This window comes from Acinonyx jubatus, chromosome A3 (genome assembly GCF_027475565.1).
Source record: "Acinonyx jubatus isolate Ajub_Pintada_27869175 chromosome A3, VMU_Ajub_asm_v1.0, whole genome shotgun sequence".
Lineage (NCBI taxonomy): Eukaryota > Metazoa > Chordata > Mammalia > Carnivora > Felidae > Acinonyx > Acinonyx jubatus.
In genome coordinates, this window is record NC_069388.1 from 87,629,468 (window position 1) to 87,651,850 (window position 22,383).

Sequence of the window (22,383 nt, forward strand, 5' to 3'; positions counted from 1 at the left end):
TTTAAACACATCATAATTAAACTCCTGAAAACTGAAGACCAAGAAAAAATATTATAATAAGCCATAGAAAAATGATACCTTTCCTACAGAGGAAACACAACTTAAATGATAGCACATTCTCATCAGAAACCATGGAGGCCAGAAAAAACACACAACACTTGCTGAAATAAAAGAACTGTCAAACTAGTATCCTACACCCAGCAGATATATCCTTCAGGATATTCTAAAGGGGAAATCAAGACATTCTCTTGTGAAGGAAAGCTAAGCCATTCTCATGTAAAGAGAATTTGTTGCCAGCAGGCCTACTGCAAAAGAATGTCTATAGGAAATGCTCTAAACAGAAAGGAAATGATTTAAAAAAAAAAAAAAAAATCTTGGAACATCAGTAAAGAAAATATAAAACAGTAAACAAAAATATGAGTAAAAACAATAGGCTTTACTTCTGTTAACTTTTCTAAATTAGGTTTCCTGCTTGAAGCAAATTTAAAAACTGATATGTCTAAATGTTTACAGAGGAAATGTTTAAGAGAAGTATAAGTAAAAAAACACAAAGGGACATAAAAGGGAGGTAAGATTTCTATACTTCACTTAAACTAGTAACACAATGTCACTAGTAAATTGTGATAAGTTACGAATCAATAATGTCATCACCTAGAGAAGCCACCAAAAAAAAACTACAAAACTACAAAAAGGTACACTCAAAAACACTACTGATAAATCAAAATGGGATTCTATAAAAATATTCAAGTAACTCAAAGGAAGACATGAAAAACAGAAACAAAAAAGGAGAGAATAAACAGAAAACAACAAAACATTAAAGCCTTACCATATCAGTAATACATAAAATGTAAATGTTCTAAATGTGCCAGACAGAGACTGATAGAGTGAATTAAAAAATATAACACAACTATACACTATCAATAAGAAATTCACTTCAAATATAATGATAGAAGTAGGTTAAAAGTTAAAGGACGAAAAAATAATATATCGTCCAAATATTGGGGCACCTGGGTGGCTCAGTCAAGTTAAGCATCTGCTTTCGGCTCAGGTCCTGATCTCACAGTTTGTGGATTCAAGCACCACGTCAGGCTCTGTGCTGACAGCTCAGAGCCTAGAGCCTGCTTCAGTTTCTGTGTGTGTGTCTCTCTCTCTCTCGCGCTCTCTCTCTCTCTCTCTCTCTCTCTCCCTGCCCCTCCCCCTCTTGCCACGCATGAGCATGCACGCACGCACTCTCTCTCTTTCTCTCTCGAAAATAAATAAAAACTTTAAAAAATTTTCTTTAAAAAGACTGATTTAAATAAAAACAAACATTAATTTTAACTAAATTATCATTAGATAGACTTCATAGCAAAGAAAATTATCAGGGACAGAGAAGACCATTATATAATGAAATGCTCAATCCACTAAGAAGATATAGCAATCCTAAGTGTGTATGTACCATACAACAGAGCTGCTAAATATGTGAGGGAAAAAATGACATATTTCAAAGGAGAAATAGACAATTCCACAATTATACTTAGAGACTTCAACATCACTCTCAACAACTGACAGAAACAGATGATCACCAAAGATATACAACATAACAACACCACTAACCAATGGGATCTAATCAACATTTGTAAAACACTCTAACAGCAGCAGAATGCACCTTCTCTTAAAGTATACACAAAATATATACCAAGAAAAACCATACTGTGGGCCATAAAACAAACTCAACAAATTCAAAAGAACTGAAATCAAACATAGTATGTTCTCCAACCAAAATGGAATCAACCTAGAAATCAATAATGAGATAACAAGAAATGTTCAAACCCTTGGAATGAAAACAACACGCTTCTAAATAATTCACAGGTCAAACAGGAAGTCTAAAGAGTAATTGAAAAACACACTAAACTGGGGCACCTGGGTAGCTCAGTTGGTTTAGTGTCCAACTTCATCTCAGGTCATGATCTCAGGGTTCATGGGTTCGAGACCCACATCGGGCTACATGCTGACAGTGTAGAGCCTGCCTGGGATTCACTCTCTCCCTCTTTCTCTGCCCCTCGCCCACTCTCTCAAAAAATAAACTTAAAAAAAAAAAAAGAAAAATACGCTAACCTGAATGAAAATTAAAATACAATATATCAAAATTTACAGGACACAGGTAATGCTGAGAGGGAAATTCACAGCTCCTATGCCTCAAGAACCTAAAGAGCAAAAATAAATATAAGACAAGCAGCAGGAAGGATGGGCGCCTGCATGGCTCAGTCAATTAAGCATCTGACTCTTGATTTCAGCTAGAGTCATGACATCAGGGTTGGTGAGTTCAAGCCCCGCATCGGGCTCTGTGCTGACAGCATGGAGCCTGCTTTGGATTCTGTGTCCCTCTCCCCTTCGTGTTCTCTCCCTTTCAAAAATAAACACATAAACATTAAAAAAAAAAAAAAAAAAAAGACAAGCACCAGGAAAGAAATAATAAAAACAAAGGTAGATATCAATAAAATTAAAAACAGAAAAATAGAAAAAAAAAATCAATGAAAAAAATCTGGTTCTTTGAAAAGACACAAAGATCAACACAAAAAAAGAGAACCTAGAAAAAGACCCATACCAATATACCTGAGAAATTTTTGACAAAGGTGCAAAAGCAACCTGGTAGGGGAAAAACAGCCTTTTCAACAAATAGTTTTAACCTTTCAATAAATGATACTAGAGCAACTGGACATCCATAGGCAAAAATAAAAACAAAAATCTTTGAGGTAAATCTCACTCCTTATACAAAAAATTACAAAATTACAAAAATTAACTCAAAATGGATCACAGACTGTACATTTTAGTAAAACTATTAAACTTTTAGGGGAAAAAACAAACAGATCTAGGGCTATGCAAAGAGTGGTTATAATTGACACCAAAAGCATGATCCATACAAGGAAAAACTGATAAATTAGACTTCATCAAAATTAAAAACTTCTGATCTGCAAAAGACCCTATTAAGAGGGTGATAAGACAAGCTACAGAGTGGAATAAACTGCCTGCAAACCACATATCCAACAAAAGACTAGTATCTCAAGAATTCTCAAAACTCAACATTGAAAAAAATACCTAGGGGCGCCTGGGTGGCTCAGGCGGTTAAACGTCCAACTTTCGGTTCAGGTCATGATCAAGCCTTCTGTGAGTTCGGGCCCCCCGTCAGGCTCTGTGCTGACAGCTCAAAGCCTGGAGCCTGCTTCAGATTCTGTGTCTCCCTGTCTCTCTGCCCTTCCCCCACTCACGCTCTGTCTCCCTCTGTCTCTCAACAATGAATAAACGCTTAAAAGTTTTGTAAATAATAAAAAAAATAAAAAATAAAAAAATACCTAATTCGAAGATGGGCGAAAGAAATGAAGAAGCAGTTCAACAAAGTGGATATACACAGGGCAAACAGGCATATGAAAAGATGTTCAACATAATTAGCAATTAGGGAAATGCAAATTAAAAGCACAATGAGATATTACTATACACATCAGAATAGCTAAAATAAAGCAGTGACAATACCAAATGCAAGCAAGGATCTAAAGACACTCAAATCCTCACACTGCTAGTGGGAATGTAAAATGGTGCAGGCACTTTGGAAAATAAGTTTCACAGTTCTTCAAAAAGTTAAACATAGAGTGACCATATGCTCCAACAATTCCAGAGCTAGGTATATACCCAAGAGAAATGAAAACCTATGTGCACACAAAAACCTTTACACAATTGTTTGTAACAGCTTTACTTTTAATAGTCAAAAACTAGAAACCACCCAGATCTTCTTCACTGGGTGAATGACTAAACAAACTGTGGGACAGCTATACTATGGAATACCCCCCAGCAATAAAAAAGAACACACTACAGATACACCAGCTTGGATGAATCTCCAGGGAATTAACGCTGAGTGAGAAGCACCAGTTCCAAAAAGTTATATACTATATGATTTCATTTATATAGCATTCTTGAAATGACAAAATTATAACAATGGAGGACAGATTAGTGATTGTCCGGGGCTAAAGAGGGGATGGAGACAGAAAGTGGTTGTGTCTGTAAAAAAGGCAATGTGAGGGCTCTATAGTGATGGAAGTATTCTAAAACTTGACCTTGAAGACACAATATCAACATCTTGGTCATGATATAGTTAGTGTACTACAGTTTTGCCAGATGTTACCACTGCAGGAAACTGGGTAAAGGTACAAGGGATCTGTGTATTATTTCTAATGACTACATGTGAATCTACATTATCTCAAAATTAAAAGTTTAATTTTTAAAAAAGCTAATAATATATACAGTCACATCCACATCTACCATTTAAAATGCTTCTAATAGGGGCACCTGGGTGGCTCAGTCAGTTAAGCATCCGACTTTGGCTCAGTCATTACCTTGCAGTTCTTCAGTTCAAGCCCCACATTGGGCTCTGCACTCACAGCCTGGAGCCTGCTTGGGATTCTGTGTCTCCCTGTCTCTCTCTCTGACCCACCCCCACTCACACTCTGGCTCTGTCTCTCTCTCTCTCTCTCTCTCTCTCTCTCTCTCAAATATAAATAAACACTAAAAATAAATAAAATAAAATGCTTCTAATAACCTATTTTTCTTTAGATTTCAAGAGTTCTTCTCATTTCATTTTCCTCTTACTTTTGCTACTCTAATGCCAAAAGACCTTCATTGTACCCTTCTTCCTTTCACATGTCAAGAAATTCTTTTACCTCATCAAAAACAAACTGCTTAGCTAGCTCCCTATTTCTTTCTTTCCTTTTTTTTTTGTTTTAATATGTTATGTCCTTCCCAAAATCAAACTCCATACTAAAAGTGTTTCATAACATAGATTCAGTCAAGCTCAGTATCCGCTGTTTTTATTTATTCATTTTGCTTGATAAGATCACATTTCATATCAATCCTTTTAGAGTTCTATTGTTTATTGGCACTAGAGCTATTCCAGTAAATGAAAGTTAGTTGCACTGTGATGATTCTTGCCTGCTTAGATGTTGTGCTGAATAATGTGTGTTTTCAAAGTTCTAAATTACAGGAAATAGAAGGGCGGTACAAAAACAAAAAAGCAAGCACAAATATGAGGAAAGAAACAAAAGTACAATTAGCAAAGAGAAAAACATAAGGAAGCAAGTTTCGAAAACAGAGATTGAGAACAATAGAAGCAAAGACACCTGGCTTGCACACACAAGATGTCAGTGCCCCACTAGACAACATCATGGTGCCAAAAGATGTGCTTTCGTCACAGAGTTTGTCATGTTCCAGTATATAAAAGCACAATCAAATTAAAAGCCTGTGCTACTCCGCAGCTTTTTAATCAAAAACAAATATAGCAAAAGAGCCTGTATTTTAATCCAAATCATCATTTTTGGCAAATGGTCTTTGTCATTTATCTAACATACAACAGGACAGTTATCTAGCATACTAAACACTGGAAGCATCTAAATACTCAAAAAATGGTAGAACTGCTCTAAAAATAATTTTCATTATTGTCATTGTTTTTACTTTACTTTTGTTTTTATCTATTGATCAATCTGATTATCAAACCACAGTAGTGACTGAAGGTAATTTCACTACAGTGCAAGGTATATGTTAACGTGATTATCCTCAAGACTGTGAACAGCAGGCAGGTATTTTAACAGAGTTCCAAGCCACATGTATCATCAAAAATCACATTAAGGTAATCTAGTTAATTGCACTGTGAGAATTCTTATTAACTTGGATATTTCACTGGGTAATGCATGTTTTAAAGTTCTAAATTACAGTTATACAAATACATACTACATGCTTAAATATCTTTTTTACCAATCATTGTGCTCTTGGAGTTACATATCTCAATTTTTTTTAATTTATAAATCTAGAACGGTAGGTTCCATACATTCTAGGTAAATAGCCTCCTTAATAATGCATACATTTTCCAGACAGTATATTCCAAATTATATAGCTTAAGGCAAACATCTATGGTTACTTTATTCATTGGTAATTTTTTAAATAGCCAAGGCAGGTTGGTTATTTTTAGCATCAAATTTAAGATTGTTCTAAATAAAATCATCACGGACTTAGGGCGCCTGGGTGGCTCAGTCAGTTAAGTGTCCGACTCTTGATTTCAGCTCAGTCATGATCCCAGAGGCGTGGGATTGCGCCCTGCATCAGGCTCCACACTGACAGTGCAGAGGCTGCTTGGGATTGTCTCTCTCTCCCTCTCTCTCTGCCCTTCCTCCGCTCTCATCTGTGCGTGCATGTGCGCTCTCTCTCTCTCTCTCTCTCAAAATAAATAAACTTAAGGGGCATCTGGGTGGCTCAGTCAGTTAAGTGTCTTACTTCAGCTCAGGTCATGAACTCAAGGCTCGTGAATTCAAGCCCTGTGTCGGGCTATGTGCTGACAGCTCAGAGCCTGGAGCCTGCTTCAAATTCTGTGTCTTTCTCTCTCTATGCCCCTCACCCACTCACACTTTGTCTCTCAAAAATAAATAAACGTTAAAAAAATTTTTTTTAATTAAAATCATTAATTTTTTTAAAAGTAGCATGTAAAAAATCATTGTGGATTTAACAGCATTTATTTCAGTGCTAGAAAACATCCTAAATTATTTCTAAGGAAGAATCTTAGCCCTATCATAGGATACTCTCACTCTACTTCTTCTGTAGGAATAAGGGGGCTTACGTCAGCCTCTTCAACTTTTATAAAAAGGTACTGATCCAACCTCCAGCTGCTTTATTTACATTTATTTATTTGTTTGTTTGTTTGTTTTAAGTAGGCTTCATGCCCAACACAGAGCCCAATGCAGGGCTTGAACTCACGACCCTGAGTTCAAGACCTGAGCTGTGATCAAGAGTCAGATCCTTAACCAACTGAGCCACCCAGGCACCCCTCGTTTATTTACTTCTAAAGCATATATAGCTCTGTACTTAATATAGGCAAGTGATTATTCAGAAAAATGGGCAAAAAAAAAAAAAATACATAACTTTGTACTTACTGATACTCTTTAATTATCAAAAAACTTGACTATTAAAAATAGTATTTATGAAGAATTAACCAACATACATGCAATGCATATACTCTTCCATATCAGAAATCATGGAAACTGGATACATATGCATCTTACTAAGGAAAGGGAGAAAGAGCTCATAACTTTCTCAAAGTGATCAATGATCAAAAAATAAAAGTGGGGGGGCTGGATAATGCACTTTCAACTTCCACTACAGATATTAAAACTCTGTGCCTTTATTAAGCCAAGACCAGCAGTGAACTGAATTCTTTTGGCTCCCTGCAGATCTGCCTTTACTAAATTGTATTTTGGTTATGCCATATGCTTTCACTAAAGGACAATATAAGAAACAGCCTGTCACATATTGCTGCATTTACTATATGGATATTAAAGTTACATTATACAGGGCCTTCTTTGTGAGGACATATGGGAGAAACAGTTCTCTGGTCTTACTCAGAACCAAGAATAGCTGTGCTTCTCCTTAAGTAACTACTTTTTAATTTTACAACACCATAACTCAAATAACAGTGCATGTCTCTTTTTTGCACTAGTTGCTGGAAAGCCCAGAGCCAAACTGATGGCCTACCTCCTTTACAAAATGTATAGGCCTTCAAATAGGAATCTTTTTTTTTTAATGTTTATTTATTTTTCAGAGACAGAAAGAGACAGCATGAGCAGGGGAGGGGCAGAGACAGAGGGAGACACAGAATCTGAAGCAGGCTCCAGGCTCTGAGCTGTCAGCACAGAGCCTGATGCGGGGCTCAAACTCACGGACTGTGAGATCATGTCCTGAGCCGAAGTTGGATGCTTAACCGACTGGGCCACCCAGGCGCCCCCAAATAGGAATCTTTTAATTGCTGTCACTCTTGACTTCATAGTCTTCTTCCTACCTTTGTTTTTGTCTTACCCAATTTCCTCACCACATCTATTATATGTACTTTGTAAATCACGTACATTTTTAGAAACTGTCTAATTCCTTTCTAGAACAAGTCAAGGAGAGAATCAGAAAAAAAGAGAGATAAAGAATAGTCGATTGTCAATTAACCAGAATAAAAGATGACTAGTCAGATGTGACAGAAATAGTACTAAGTTACCTACAATTTAAGGGAAAGCATTTACCATTCTGCAGACATCTAGAAATGTAAAATATAATATAAATTTATAGATACACACCACAAATCTTTTTTTTTTTAAATAGCCAAAGTATTAAAATATTTCATTAATGTTGTCACTGAATTCTCCTTCACTTGAAGACTGGAACAAAGTCCATGCAATATGGTCAGACTTCAAGCAAACTGTCATCTTTGTTTTCCAAATACTTCAGCAAATACTACTGCATCACAAAAATGGCTTTACTCTTCTTTCCCACAGCCATAGCACGAATCTCTAAGAAATAACCTATTAATCACCTCAGGTCTCAAGTGTTTAAGCTCAGCTCTGCATGAACTCAGTTTTTATTTTTACTAAGTCTTTCCGTCCCACTCCTGCCTTTTCTGCTATTTCCTCCAAGCAAATTTACATTGTCATCATTGCTCAGCATCTCAATCCCGATTCACACATTTCATAGATCAGCCAGTCACTGATTTTATTTATTCAAGTTGCCTTCATCAGAAAGCTTCACTAAGGCACATAATAGCATTGGCAAATGCTACAAATTACCAACTTCAATGACAAAGAATCAGAAAATCTTTGCTTCCTTCAATGACCTAATTAATATTCATATATATTATATTCTAAATTAAAACTATGTCATAGATGTCATCTAAATTTCTAAACTGCTTCCAAAACCATACTAAATAATTGCCCTTATCAATTACTTTTTGCAATAGATTCATACACTAGTTGTGTTGATGCTGGAAATTGTGTAAACATGTGAAGAGATGCATCATACTTTAAGGTAAATAATTTATTAAAACATTGACAACTTCTGATTTGCTAAGAATTTTATTTGTATATAAAGCGGCCTTATCTAATAATATTATTGCATTTCCCCCAAAATCTTCTGATTTCAAATTATCAGTCTCCTGATAGAAGATTTTTTTTACTCTTTCAAAATGTCTGCTTATTCATATACCTTTATGACTTAAAATAATGAAAAGGCAAGTTTGAAGCTTTCACTCCTTAAAAAACAATGGTTTCTTTGTTTTCGTAACCAAAACTCATTGCATTTTGTATACTCCTGCTGTATTTAAGCAAGGCATAACAATGAAAGGTTCTTTACTGATGCTCTTAAGTCAAAGAAAAATGCCAACTTTATAGAAAAATAAGCAAAGGAGACAGACAATACACACATACACACACACACACACACACACACACACAAAGATATACAAAAAGCCTTTTAAACATATGAAGAGATGTTCAGCCTCACTCACAATAAACTACAAATGATAACTACACAGAAATACCATTTATCATTTATTACATTGGCGAAAACTCAAGTCGAATGCACACTTTGTTGAAAAAACTATGGAGAAATGAGTAATATCATAGAATACTAGAGGGAGAACAAAGTGATCCAACCTCTAAAAAGTATAATACCTACCAAATTACATACATACTCATCAGTCTACCCAACGATCATTCTTCTGGGAATTTACCCTATAGATAAAGTATGAAAAGTACAGTAAGAAATGACCAATGTTCAAGGTTAATGATCGCTGCATTATTTTGTCTAGCAAAAGACTAGAAATAACCCAACTAAACAGAAATAGGAGACTGGCTGAATAAACCACAGTATATTCACATGATGGAATACTATGTAGCTGTAACAAAAAAAATAAGGAAAATCTCTGCATATGGGTATGGATACACCATCTGATGAGTAAAAAAACAAGCTGCAGAACTGTATATATAGCACACTACTTATTGCATAAAAGGGGGAAAAATAAAATTATAAATGCTTAGTTTTGCATTAAAAACACAATGAAAGTGGGGCGCCTAGGTGGCTCAGTCGGTTGAGCGTTTGACTTAGGCTCAGAGCCTGGAGCCTGCTTCAGATACTGTCTCACTGTCTCTCTCTCTCTCTCTCTCTCTCAAAAATAAACAAACATGAAAAGGATAAACAACAAACTAGTAAAATAAGGAAACAGAGGGAATGGGAGAAAAGATATATTTATTAGGTCCATGATTCTTATCCTTTTCTTTCCATTTTTTGAATAAAATATTTCAAACCCGGACAAATAAGGATAATTCATCTATTTGTATTTTATCTCCAAAGTTGTATCTCCAGGAGATCAGTTTCATCAGCATTATATATGAGATCTGACAACTAATAAACTCTTGATATTCAACAAAGGAATGGCTGACAAAGACTATCCTCCCGTTTATATTCTCTCTCTGATTACTAATGTTGTGTAGTTTGAATCTAATTAATCAGATAACACATCAGAATAACCTTCCCCTGGAAGAACTTCAATGAAAATTTTTGTTTATTTAGCCCAAATAAAATCAGACACAGAGTCCATTGCTAACTGAACCAAACCACTATTGTCTTATCAGCTATAAGAGGGCTTTTTTAGTTTTTCGTTTTTCTAATTTGCTTAACAATTCAATGACATTATTAAAATAAAACCTAACTTCTCTTTATGAAACCACAAAAACTCATTCTCCTATTCCGTATGGTAATGAAATGTATTTAATGCCACCCATCCCCTTTCTCCCATATGTATAATTCTAATCCTAATCTCTCTCTCAAAAATAAATAACATTTTTAAAAATTTTAATTATATGTACTTCCAAAAAATAAATACATCTCATAAATTGAAGTTTTCCAGATTTTCAGCAGTTCTGTTTTCTCTCAAAAGGCTAGACACGTTTTTTAAGACAGTTAATTCACAAATCAGTCCATCAACACCGGATAATTAAGTTTGTGGTACAATTCTTGTATCCTATTCTTTCAATAAATATTTATTGAGCACCAACTATATGAGCACCCTTTTAGATTCCCAGGATACAGCAGCAAACAAAAGAAAGAAAATCTCTCCCCTCCTGGAAAATAAATTCTAGTGGAGAAGCCTATGTGTCAGGCAGTAGTTTAAGTGCTATGAAGAAAAAGTTCCTCTCCTTCTAGTCCCTGTATCAATAAATGGCAACCACCATTCACCCACTTACTTAAGCAAGAGCCTTGGAATCATCCTTAATTCTTCTCTTCTTTAACACCCAAAATTAATCCAACATTTGGCTCTACTTTCAAGATATATTTTAAATCCACCTACTTCTCATCACCTTCTCCCCAACACCTTATTGCATGCCACAGCCACCTCCTGCCTGTTATTACTGCAATTACCCCTTGACTGATTTCTGTTTCCTCTCTTACTCCATGTCCACACAGCATCCAGAATGTTCCTTGTTTAACCTAATTCAGAGCATGTCACTCTGCCGCTCAAAACTCTCCTATACCTTAGTCTACATGATCTGGACCCTGACTAACCTCTTACCATTGCCTCCCCCCATTACGCTTCTCCTGAGAGCTTTCACACAACTGTGCCCTCCATCTGGAAAAGACTTCTCCTGGAGAGCCACATGGCTTGCTCCTTCACTCTATTCAAAGCTTTGCCACAGTAACTTTTTCTAAACACCTAATTGAAAACAATACCCCATCATGTGAAACACTAATCACTAAATAGCATTACTTTATGCATCTGTTTGTTTGTTTATTCTTGTGAGTGCTCCACTAGAATGTAAGGTCCATAAGGGCAGGAACTCATTGGATTTGTTCTCTGCTGTACCCCAGAGGTGGTAAGAATATCCAGTGCATAAATGTTGCTCAATTAATATTTGTTGAATGAGTAAATTCATGAATAAAGCCACTAAAACAATATAGCTATATAATGTATAACAATGCACAAAACTGTATATAACCTATTAACTGGAAAACCAAGATAAAACATGATGGTACTCTTCTAATACCTAATGTCATAAAATATATATGGAAAAAGCCAAAAAGAAATATGCAAATCTAAGAGTTTAGACAGGGTGGTAGGATTAAGTTTTTACTGTCTGTTTCTTATTTTTAAAAATCATATTACATTTTGGGGCGCCTGGATGGCTCAGTCGGTTGAGCGTCCGACTTCGGCTCAGGCCATGATCTCGCAGTCTGTGGGTTCAAGATCCACATGGGGCTCTGTGCTGACAGCTCAGAGCCTGGAGCCTACCTCGGATTCTGTCTCCCTCTCTCTGCCCTCCCCTACTCATGCTCTGTCTCTCTCTCCCTGTCAAAAATAAACTTTGGAAAAAAAAAATCATATTACATTTTTAAAAAATAAGAAATAAAAATCACATTGCATTTATAATTGAAATATAAAAATATTACTTTTAAAAGGGAGCTATTATTAAAAAATAAGCAATCAGCAATGAGAGATCATTTCTTTCTCCTCATTGACTGTCAAGGAGGGAGTATATCAGAATCACCTGAGGGGCTTTTATAACTTTGTTTCCTGTCTTTTCCTCCATTCTCCACTCCATCCCAAAATAATTATTTTGATAGGTCTGATTGATTATTGATGAATATTATATCCCTCAAATAGGTGAGTCCAAGCAAAAAAAAAAAAGACCAGGAGCCACTAAACTAACATAACTCCCAAAATAGACTTAAGGCCACATAGCAAACTCAAAGGTAACAGGCAGAAGATGACTCATATTATGTGAGTGACTACTACATGGCAGGTACCGTGAAAAATGCTTTATCTCATTTTTTTTAAATACTGTCCCTGCAATGTACATGGTATCATCTCCATTTTAACAGAAGAGAAAAATGTGCCCACTTGGGTGGTAAATTGCTTATAAAAATAATTAACTGCTTACAGAGGTCCACGCATGTGCCAATAATGACAACACGTCATGAACCAAAGATTATGATTAGCTGGGTTTTGTACAACTTAGATAATGGGGGAGGGCAGACAATGGAAAACAAAGCCACGTGGCCAAAGGCACAGAAGTAGCAAATGAGGAAAACAGGTCCCCATATTTAATTATCAAATGACTTTAAGCAAAACAGTTTTTGAAAACATCACCCAATTTGTTTCCTGTAAGAACCGAATTTACAACTTAGTTAAATAAGCAAGATTAAAAAAAAAAAAATTGTTCCTAGACCAATAGTATAGATGTCTAACAAAGTATATAAAGCAACAGTCTAGAAGGAAAGCACAAGAAAAAAATAAAAAATAGATACACTGGACTACAAAGTAATTTTTTAAGCTTATTTATTTATTTTCAGAGAGACAGCATGAGGGAGAGAGGGGCAGAAAAAGAGGGAAAGAGAAAGAATCCCAAGCAGGCACCACACTATCAGCATGGAGTCTGACGCAGGGCTCAAACCCCAAACCGTGAGATCATGACCGGGGCCAAAATCAAGAGTCAGATGCTTAACCAACTAAGCTACCCATGTGCCCCTGGACTACATAAAAATTTAACTTCTGTGCAGCAAATGATACCATCAAGAAAATGAAAAGACAACTCACAGAATGTAAGAAAATATTTGCAAATCATATATCTGGTAAGAGATTTATATCTAGAATATAAACGAACTCCTAGAATTCCACAATAGAAAGACAAACCAATTAAAAACTGAGTATGAGTAAAGGATCTGAATAGACTTTTCTCCAAAGAAGATAAAAACAAATGACTAATAAGCACATGAAAAGATTAGCCATTAGGGAAATGCAAATCAAAACTACAGTGAATTGCAGCTTCAAACCCACTAGGATCCTAACATAAAAAAAAAAAAAAAAAAAATCATAACAAGTGCCGACAAGAATGTGGAGAAACTGGAACCCTCATGAATTGCTGGTGGGAATGTAAAATGGTGCTGACATTTTGGAAGACAGCTTGGCAGTTCCTCAAAATGTTAAACATGGGGCATCGTATGACCCAGAAATTCTACTCCTAGGTATATGCCCAAGAGAAATAAAAACATATGTCCACACAAAAATTAGTACGCTTATGTTCATAGAAGCATTGTTCTAACAGCCCCCAAAGGAAACCTAAATGACAATCAACTGAATAAATAAAATGTGGTATATCCATTTTATATATTCACAGAAATGAAGTACCAATACAAGCTACCACATGGATGTGCCCTGAAAACTTGCTATGTCACCAAAAAAAAAAAAAAAAGAAAGAAAAGAAAAGAAAAAGAAAGAAAAAAAGTGATGAAAATGTTCTAAAACTAAATTGTGGTAATGTTTATACAGTTCTGTGAATATACTAAAACCAGTGAATTGTATATTTTAAATGGGTGAACTGTTTGGAATATTAATTATATCTCCATAGAGCTGTGTTTTTACAGGCAGTATATTTCACTATTAAATTTAAAAGCTTAAAAACAAAATCTTAAATAGCAGTTAAGACTGAAGTTGGGGCCCTGAGTGGCTCAGTCAGTTAAGCATCAACTTGATCTGAGCTCTAGTCTTGATCTCAGGGTCGCTGGCCATGAAGCCTACTTTAAAAAAAAAAAAAAAGACTGAATGTTAATTGCTGGTATCCAAAGAGCAAAATTAGAAAATGACTTCTCCTGAATGTTATATGAAAGTGATATTATATGAAGTGATATGAAAGAAGACTAGAAATATAGAGATGGGATTTGAAATACGAAAATGTGGAGCTACTGTTCATGAGTGATTTCTGATCAATATTTTAGTATTAGCAGTACAGAGCAGGAATCAATATCATTTTAAAAGCAAAACAGGCCCTAATATCTTATGAGCCTCTTTCCTCATCTGCATATTAGGACTTGCAGCTAATGAAATAATTTTTAAGATAAAGACAGAGAAGAAAGAGATGGCTGCTTTCCCAAAAGAATTTGCTGGGCAACAGCCTCTATATGTGCAGATATGCTTGGGCCTTTCAGAATACAATGAAAAAGGAGAGGCACTCTCCCTTATGGTATATGGAAATTGACTACCATTGCATTCACTGTTCAAGATTAAAATAAGGATAAATATAAAATGAAAAAGTCAAGCTACTCTGGCTTCGCAAACCAAAAGGAGTAAGATTGGAAGAATAATTTGGTATCACAGAAGGGAAAGAAAGTAAGTCATGATTCACAAGTAATAGTTGGCAAAGGAAAGAGTCTGGTTAGGCAATGTAGCTAAATGGATTTTTGTGAAGAGCAGGAACTGTAGGGATGGCTATAATCTTATACCTTATTATCTTATATCTGCTACCAATTCACTGTTATTGTCTGTTCCTTAGTTCCTCTTCAGTTACAAAACCTAATTCAGGAACAGGTAAGAATCTGGTGCTTTAGAAATACTACTTCAAAAGATGTAAGAAATAGAAAGGACTACAACGAGGGGAAGAGGCATATGAGATTAACAGTTGAGGGTAGAGTTCAGGAAGAGAGCCTACTGCCTTAAATATATTTAATGACTGCGATGGAAAAGGAGAGGAGGTAATAATGATGGAGGTGCATCCAGGGTAAGGCATGGGCTCTGAAACATCAAGTCTGTGCATGCTGCTGCCTGTAAATGGGATAAGGGGAAAAAATGAGATCATCCTCTATGAATATGGACAGGAACAATGTAGACTAAAGACAAAGACAGTGGGTATTAGTACTTGATTTACAGAATGTCAAGTGATTGAATGTTTGTGGATGATAGTAAGATTTAGGGTTATCTGCCAAAGACAGGATGAGGCCAAAAATGAAGAGCCCCTACTAATGATCCAGGGAGTCCGGAAAAGCAACTAAAACTGGTAAGCTAGTGCCTTAACTCTCAAACCCCCCCCTTTTTTTTTTTAATGTTTTATTTATTTTTGAGAGAAAGAGAGAAAGAGCGTGAGCAGGGGAGGAGCAGAGAAAGGAGACACAGACTCTGAAGCAGTCTCTAGGCTCTGAGCCATCAGTACAGAGCCTGATGCAGGGCTCGAACCCACCAACCACGAGATCACGACTTAAGCCGGAGTCGGATGCCCAACCAACTGAGCCATCCAGGAGCCCTTCAAACCCTTTTTTTTTTTAAACCATGTCCCCTTTGGGCAAAAGATCCCTTCATCCACCTACCCCCACAAAACCCCACTTACCAGTGGAAAAATAATTCAGTAATAATAATAAAGTGAATTTTAGGGAGAAAAGGTAATGTATTTTAATCCTAATGCATATATCCTGAATCAATACACTAGAAAGTTACAGGACAAAATTTGGCTGAACAAATATGCATTATGATTCAGTGGAGAATTAACATAATAAATCACAACAAACTATACTGACAACACTAAATTAAAGTCACTTATCATATAAACCAAGGACAGCAATTGAAAACCACAACCAACTCAAGACAATATTAATGGTGTTCTGATAAAGAACCCTTCTTTAAAACTCTAGCAATCCCAGATGCTCCAGTGGGAACTTTGCTTGGCTCAGTAGCCAAATATCTTAGTTAAATACTGAAACAGCATCCTCAATAACTCCAGTAACATTTTGTGTTATAAAAACCAAATATTAATAATCGATAGTAACACACTTAGAATACTGATAAGCAGTCTGCAGTTTTTATAAAAGTAAAGATAATGAAATAAGGATCATTCACCCTTAAGAGCTCAAGAAAATGGGAAAAGAAAGCAGTATGGTGGTCATGATCCCAATGCAATGAAGGACAAAGGCAAACTACTAAAGATGGTCATGACCAGAGATGGCAGAGAGAAGTAGGCTACCATTGTGCCCTGGAGAAGAAAGATGTGCAGGTGGAGATGAGGAGTAGAGTCTCCAGCCTGCCCCTCCTTCAAACACTCTTTCATGAGACAACTCTCCCTATGAAAAAAACAAAACAAAACAAAACAAAACAAAAAAACAACAAGCAGTGAGTAATAACTGCTTTGAAGGGAGAAGTAGTGCCCCAAGACTGTGCAAGGTGGGTAGAATTATCTGTCTACTGACTGCATGAAGATCAGGAGGTACAACAGGAAGGATGAAGATGAGTAAGTTCCAGGGCACTAGTAAACTGAGGGGAAAGGGAAAGGTGGTTGGAAATTGGATCTGGTGAATAATTAACAGGAAGTATAGATATACGATAATCACCAATTGAGACATTACAAAAAAGGTTAAGAATGCAGACCCTGGATCCAGAGAGCCTGAGTAGGAATCACTACTCCCCTACTTTATTTTCTCTGTGACCATGAGCAAGTCACTTAACCTCTCTGTGCCTCATCTGTAAAATGAGGATAATAACAGTACCTAATAGGATTGTTCTGCAGTTTGAGTAAGTTTCACTTGTAAATTGCTGAATACAATTTCTTGCACTGTACATAGTAAGTGGTACCTAAGTTTTGTTAAATACACTAAGCTGAGGTAGGTGGAGTTTGTTTTGACATTTACAAATAGAATGGGGGTGAGAGGGCAAAGTAATGGTATGGGGGGGTGGGCAGACGGGGTGACAACTTTTTCTCAGCGATGAGACTACCTTGAGGCTGCACCTTTGGAAGAGGTCGTCTTACTAACAGGGTTCAACAAGTACCCGCTACCCAGAGAGGGGCGCGGGTTGAGGGAAACTTCCTTCCAGGCCTAAGATTTTCAGAAACTCATTTCTGAGAAGTGGTTGTGATTTTATGGAGGCAAGAGTGTAATTTCCCATCATCAGACTGTGAGTGAATTTCTGTTTTGTCCGTAGAGCGGGACTTATGTCTAGGACAGGATGGGGTCTGAGTCGGAGAGGAAGGGTGATGTCCCCAGGGGGAAGATCTGCTAAAAGCCACCATCTGCCGGGCGCGCTCTAGTCGCCCAGCTCGAAGCCGGCCTCGGAGGCAAAACCAAGGCTGCCCCAGCCTGGAGGAAGGCAAGAGAAGCCTCCGGAGTAACTGGGCTGTGGGCGTCGGCGGTCGAGCAGGGACCCCATGTCCGGGCTGTGGAGGCAGACCCGCCTTGCCCAGGGTGGAGGTAGCTCGCCGGGATCCCCGAAACGGGGGGCTGGCGCTGGCCCTGCGGGCGGCCGGCCAAACACACAGCCCCGAAGGAGCCTGGCCCCCGTCCAGCCCGTACCCGCCCGTCGGTGGCCCCGGTCCCCGGGGGGTACCTGAGGGTGGGCCCGATGCAGGCCGTGTCGGTGCTCTCGATCTCTCGCAGGATCCGCTCGTGCTCCGCCGCTGTCTCCAGGCTCTCCGCCTCCGCCATCTTACCCCTCTCCATAGATTGGGGGCGCCAGGCAGTGCGTCCCCTCCTTCAGCCCCGCTCACCTTTCGTTCCCTCTCTCACCCTAGGCTCCAGAACCTCCCCGGCCTCCGGCTACCCGCAGGACGACCCCTCCCTCGGGCTCGGCACGCCCCCTTGCATCACCGCGTCCGCCGACGTCCGACGCAATGCCCGCTGGGACTTGTAGTTCACCAGGCAACGATCGCCTGAACCCCGCTCATTTATTCTTTGAATCCACAAATACGTGTTGAAAGCCCCACTATAAGCCAGGAACAGTTAAAGATACCGCATGTGCAATGGTGATCAAGTTAGGAAATGACACTGATTCTACAGCTTCTTCTTTAAGGCCCTTGCTACAAAGTGCACAAGGCTCTGGACACTCAAATAATAAAAGACAAAATGGGTTTCCGCAGGCAGAGATCTTACAAGCTTTAAAAGGGGGTGGGAGGGGGGTTGGAGAATCCCCAAACTAAGATAATATAGAATGTGGCTGTAAGCCAGTTAAGCTTACTCGTGTAAATCGAGTTCAGGGCTATTTCTGGCTGTGAAGGATTCATAGAAAGGTTGGGTCTGGTAGTTTAAAAGTTGTGACTAGAAGGTGTTAGGAGTGCCCAGAAAGCCAACAAAAACTTCATATGCACTGGCGTGTAGAGAAGCAGTAGTAAAAGATGGGGTTGCAAATGCACCCTGAAGAGAAATACTGGGCTGAGAAACTGTGTACCTTACTCTGATGGTTACACTCGGTCAAACAACCAACTGCATCTGGAACACTTGTAAACTTTTTTTTTTTTAATACAGACTAAAGGTGTAAACCCTCTGAACATCCTGATCCAGGGATTTGCATTCCATAAATTACCCAGGTTAGAATTTTAAAATCATATTTATTGATCACTGCTTCAGTTTTTACGTAAGACAATGAATGAGAATCCACCGGAGGTCTTAAAGAAGAGTGACACAATCAGAACCTTGACTTTAGGAAATGTGATCAAGAGCAATTGTGCAACATGAGCAGAGACAAAACTTGGAGGGGCACCTGGGCGACTCAGTCAGTTAAGTGCCAGACTCCTGATTTGGGCTCAGGTCATGGTCTCATGGCTGGTGAGATCCAGCCCGGTGTTAGGCTCTAAGCTGACAGCACAGAGCCTGCTTGGGATTCTCTCCCCCTCCCCTTCTCTCTCTTTCTCTCTCTTTCTCTCTCTCTCAAATCAAATAAACTTAAAAAAAGATAAATTTTAAAAAATAAAAAATAAAATTTAAAAAAATGGGAATGCAAGCTGGTGCAGCCCCTCTGGAAAACAGTATGGAGGTTCCTCAAAAAAATAAAAATAGAACTACCCTACGACCCAGCAATTACACTACTAGACATTTATCCAAGGGATACAGGTGTGCTGTTTCGAAGGGATACTTGCACCCCAATGTTTATAGCAGCACTATTAACAACAGCCAAAATATGGAAAGAGCCCAAATGTCCATCGATGGATGAATGGATAAAGAAGATGTGGCACATATATACAATGGAGTATTACTCTGCAATCAAAAAAAAATGAAATCTTGCCATGTGCAACTACGTGGATAGAACTGGAGGGTATTATGCTAAGTGAAATTAGAGAAAGACAAAAATCACATGACTTCACTCATATGAGGACTTTAAGAAACAAAACAGATGAACACAAGGGAAGGGAAACAAAAATAATATAAAAACAGGGAGGGGGACAAAACAGAAAAGACTCTTAAATATGGAGAACAAACAGAGGGTTGCTGGAAGGGTTGTGGGAGGGGGGATGGGCTAAATGGGTAAGGGCCACTAAGGAATCTACTCCTGAAATCATTGTTGCACTATATGCTAACAAATTTGGATGTAAATTTTAAAAAATAAAAAATAAAATTAAAAAAGAAAAGAAAATTTGGAGATAGCTGAATTCTATAAGAATTTTAAGGCCTAATCCAGGGAGGTAGCAGTGAGAATGAAAGAGAATAAATAGAAAAAAGTAGAACTGGCATGACTTACTAGATATGGGGATAGAGGACCTTGGGTATCTCTCCACAGTTCGGAGCAAAGTGACTGGAAGAATTGTTTGCCATCAACAACAAAAAAAAAAAGGCATGCAAGAACCAAACTGGAAGTTGAGGCCAAATCATTTCTGCTCCACACATGCACCCGATGTTTATAGCAGTGCTTTCAACAATAGCCAAATTATGGAAAGAGCTCGTCCATTAACTGATGAAGGATAAAGAAGATGCATACACATACACACAATGGAATATTACTTGGCAATCAAAAAGAATGAAGTCTTGCCATTTGCAATGATGTGGATGGAGCTAGAGTGTATTATGCTAAGCTAAGTGTATTAGAGAAGGACAAGTATCATATGATTTCACTCATATGCGGAATTTAAGAAACAAAACACATGAACATAGGGGAAGGGAAGTTAAAATAAGATAAAACAGAGAGGGAAGTAAACCATAAGAGCCTCTTAAATACAGAGAACAAACTGAGGGTTGCTGGAGGGGACGTGGTTGAGGGGATGGGTTAAATTGGTGATGGGCATTATGGAAGCCACTTGTTGGGATGAGCACTGGGTGTTACATGCAGGTGATGAATCACTGGTTTCTACTGAAACCAATACTACACTGCATGTTAACTAAGTTGAATTTAAATAACTTATTAAAACATAAAGAAAACTTAACTATTATATGACATAAAAAATAAATAAAAATAAATCATTTCTGCTCCAGCCATATGCCATAAATTATTTATTATGCAATCATTAGAGAGAAAAAGAAAACACTCTGTATTCTGTATAGATACGAAACTATCTCCAAATTGTCAGGTTGAGCAAAGCATGTCGGGAAAAAGCAAAGCATGAAACAGTATATAGAATATGTTTGCTATTTTTTGAGAAGAATAAATATTTATATATATGCTTACATATATACATGAAATATGACATAGAATATCCCTGAAAAGATACCCAAGAAACTGTTAACAGCAGTGGTAGCCAGGAGAGGGATAGGAAGGAAGGGGGCTGAAGTAAGAGAAAGATCATTTTTAATTATGTATGCACTCTTGGAATTCTTTCCTTTGTGCATATATTGCTTTTTTTCAGTAAAAATGGTAGTTATTAACTGAAAACGCATTTTAAAAATAAACAAATAGTGAGGAGAATGAGTTACAAGTCCTGGTGTTTGCCAAGAAATGAGCAAGTTGCCAAACCTGTCTGTTTCTAGATAATCTCTGGCTGTCCTCATTTTATTTAATTACTCATGCTTAAACAACCCCAGACAGATGTAGGAGGGGCAGGGAAAGTATGGAGCCTTTCATATTTCTAAAGATCCCTTAAAATACATGACAGACGGTCCCTTCAGCATTTTAGCATCTCGCTCAGCAAAAAACTTTTTGTCCATCACAGGAAGAAGACTGGTATGCAGACCGGATATCTATAGTAGTGATTAAACTAGCTTCTGCTACTGTCAGCAGCTTTTTTGAGGCCCCACTGAATCCAGAGATCTCATATGTTACCAACAAGGGTGTCTGGAGTGAGGGGTGTACAAAAGCTCCAGTGAAGACAGCCCGCCTAATCTGAATGCCTGCTAAATAGAGAGAATGTCAGGTCAGCATGGAATGACCAAAAAAGCACTCAACTAAGACTCGGGGGGCCTTTAATTCAGTTCCAGAACTGGTAGTTAAAAATGTATTCAGCACTTCCTGTGCACCAGTCTCAATACACAAAGTAATCACTTCACATACATCATTAAATTCTTACAGTAATCCTCTGCAGTAGATATCATGTATCCCATTTTACAGATGAGAAAGCTGAGAGATTAGGTAATACCTCAAGTCTCACAGCTAGTAAATGCTGAAACTGGTATTCATACTTAAGTGCACCTGATTCCAAGGCCCATTTCCTGACCATTTGGCCATGCCATCTCACCCATACCCTCCACTGCCACGAGTTTATGAGTGACCTTACTCAAATCATTCAAAGTCTCTCTGCATCTGCATCCACATCAGTATAATGAATCGTATAATTTCTCAGCCCCCTTCCAAATCACCTTGAAGACCTCTTCACAGAGCTACCTTCAGGGAAATGCAAATCAACCGTTACACGGTTTGTCTGAGAGTTTTTTTCAGATTGTCACAAATCAGCAAACCGTTTCTAATAAATGTACTGAAAAACATCCGCACATAAGTGGACCTGCACAGTTCAAACTCATGTTGTTCCCGAGACAACTGTATGAATACATGACCCCACATTGTTTCTGTCATACTGTGTGATCTGAAGCAGTGGCAATACTAACAGC

At 37.8% G+C, this 22,383-nt stretch overlaps 1 protein-coding gene across 8 annotated transcripts in view; it reads right to left on the reverse strand.

The window, feature by feature from the left end:
* Positions 1 to 22,383, reverse strand: part of EXOC6B (exocyst complex component 6B) — a 603,982-nt gene that overhangs the window by 580,373 nt on the left and 1,226 nt on the right. For 4 of the 8 annotated variants that reach the window (XR_008289404.1, XM_015064020.3, XM_015064021.3 and 1 more), the window contains exon 1: positions 17,966 to 18,203. The exons of 1 other annotated variant lie outside the window; for it this stretch is intronic. Coding sequence is in view for 5 of the 7 variants with exons in the window: in XM_015064020.3 (XP_014919506.1) it covers positions 17,966 to 18,078 (113 nt within the window). In the remaining 2 variants the exon portion in view is untranslated. Of the gene's footprint in view, positions 1 to 9,504; positions 9,561 to 17,965; positions 18,205 to 22,383 lie in introns of those variants that run through there. 3 more of the 8 variants (XM_053200756.1, XM_053200753.1, XM_053200751.1) reach the window with 3 other exon arrangements.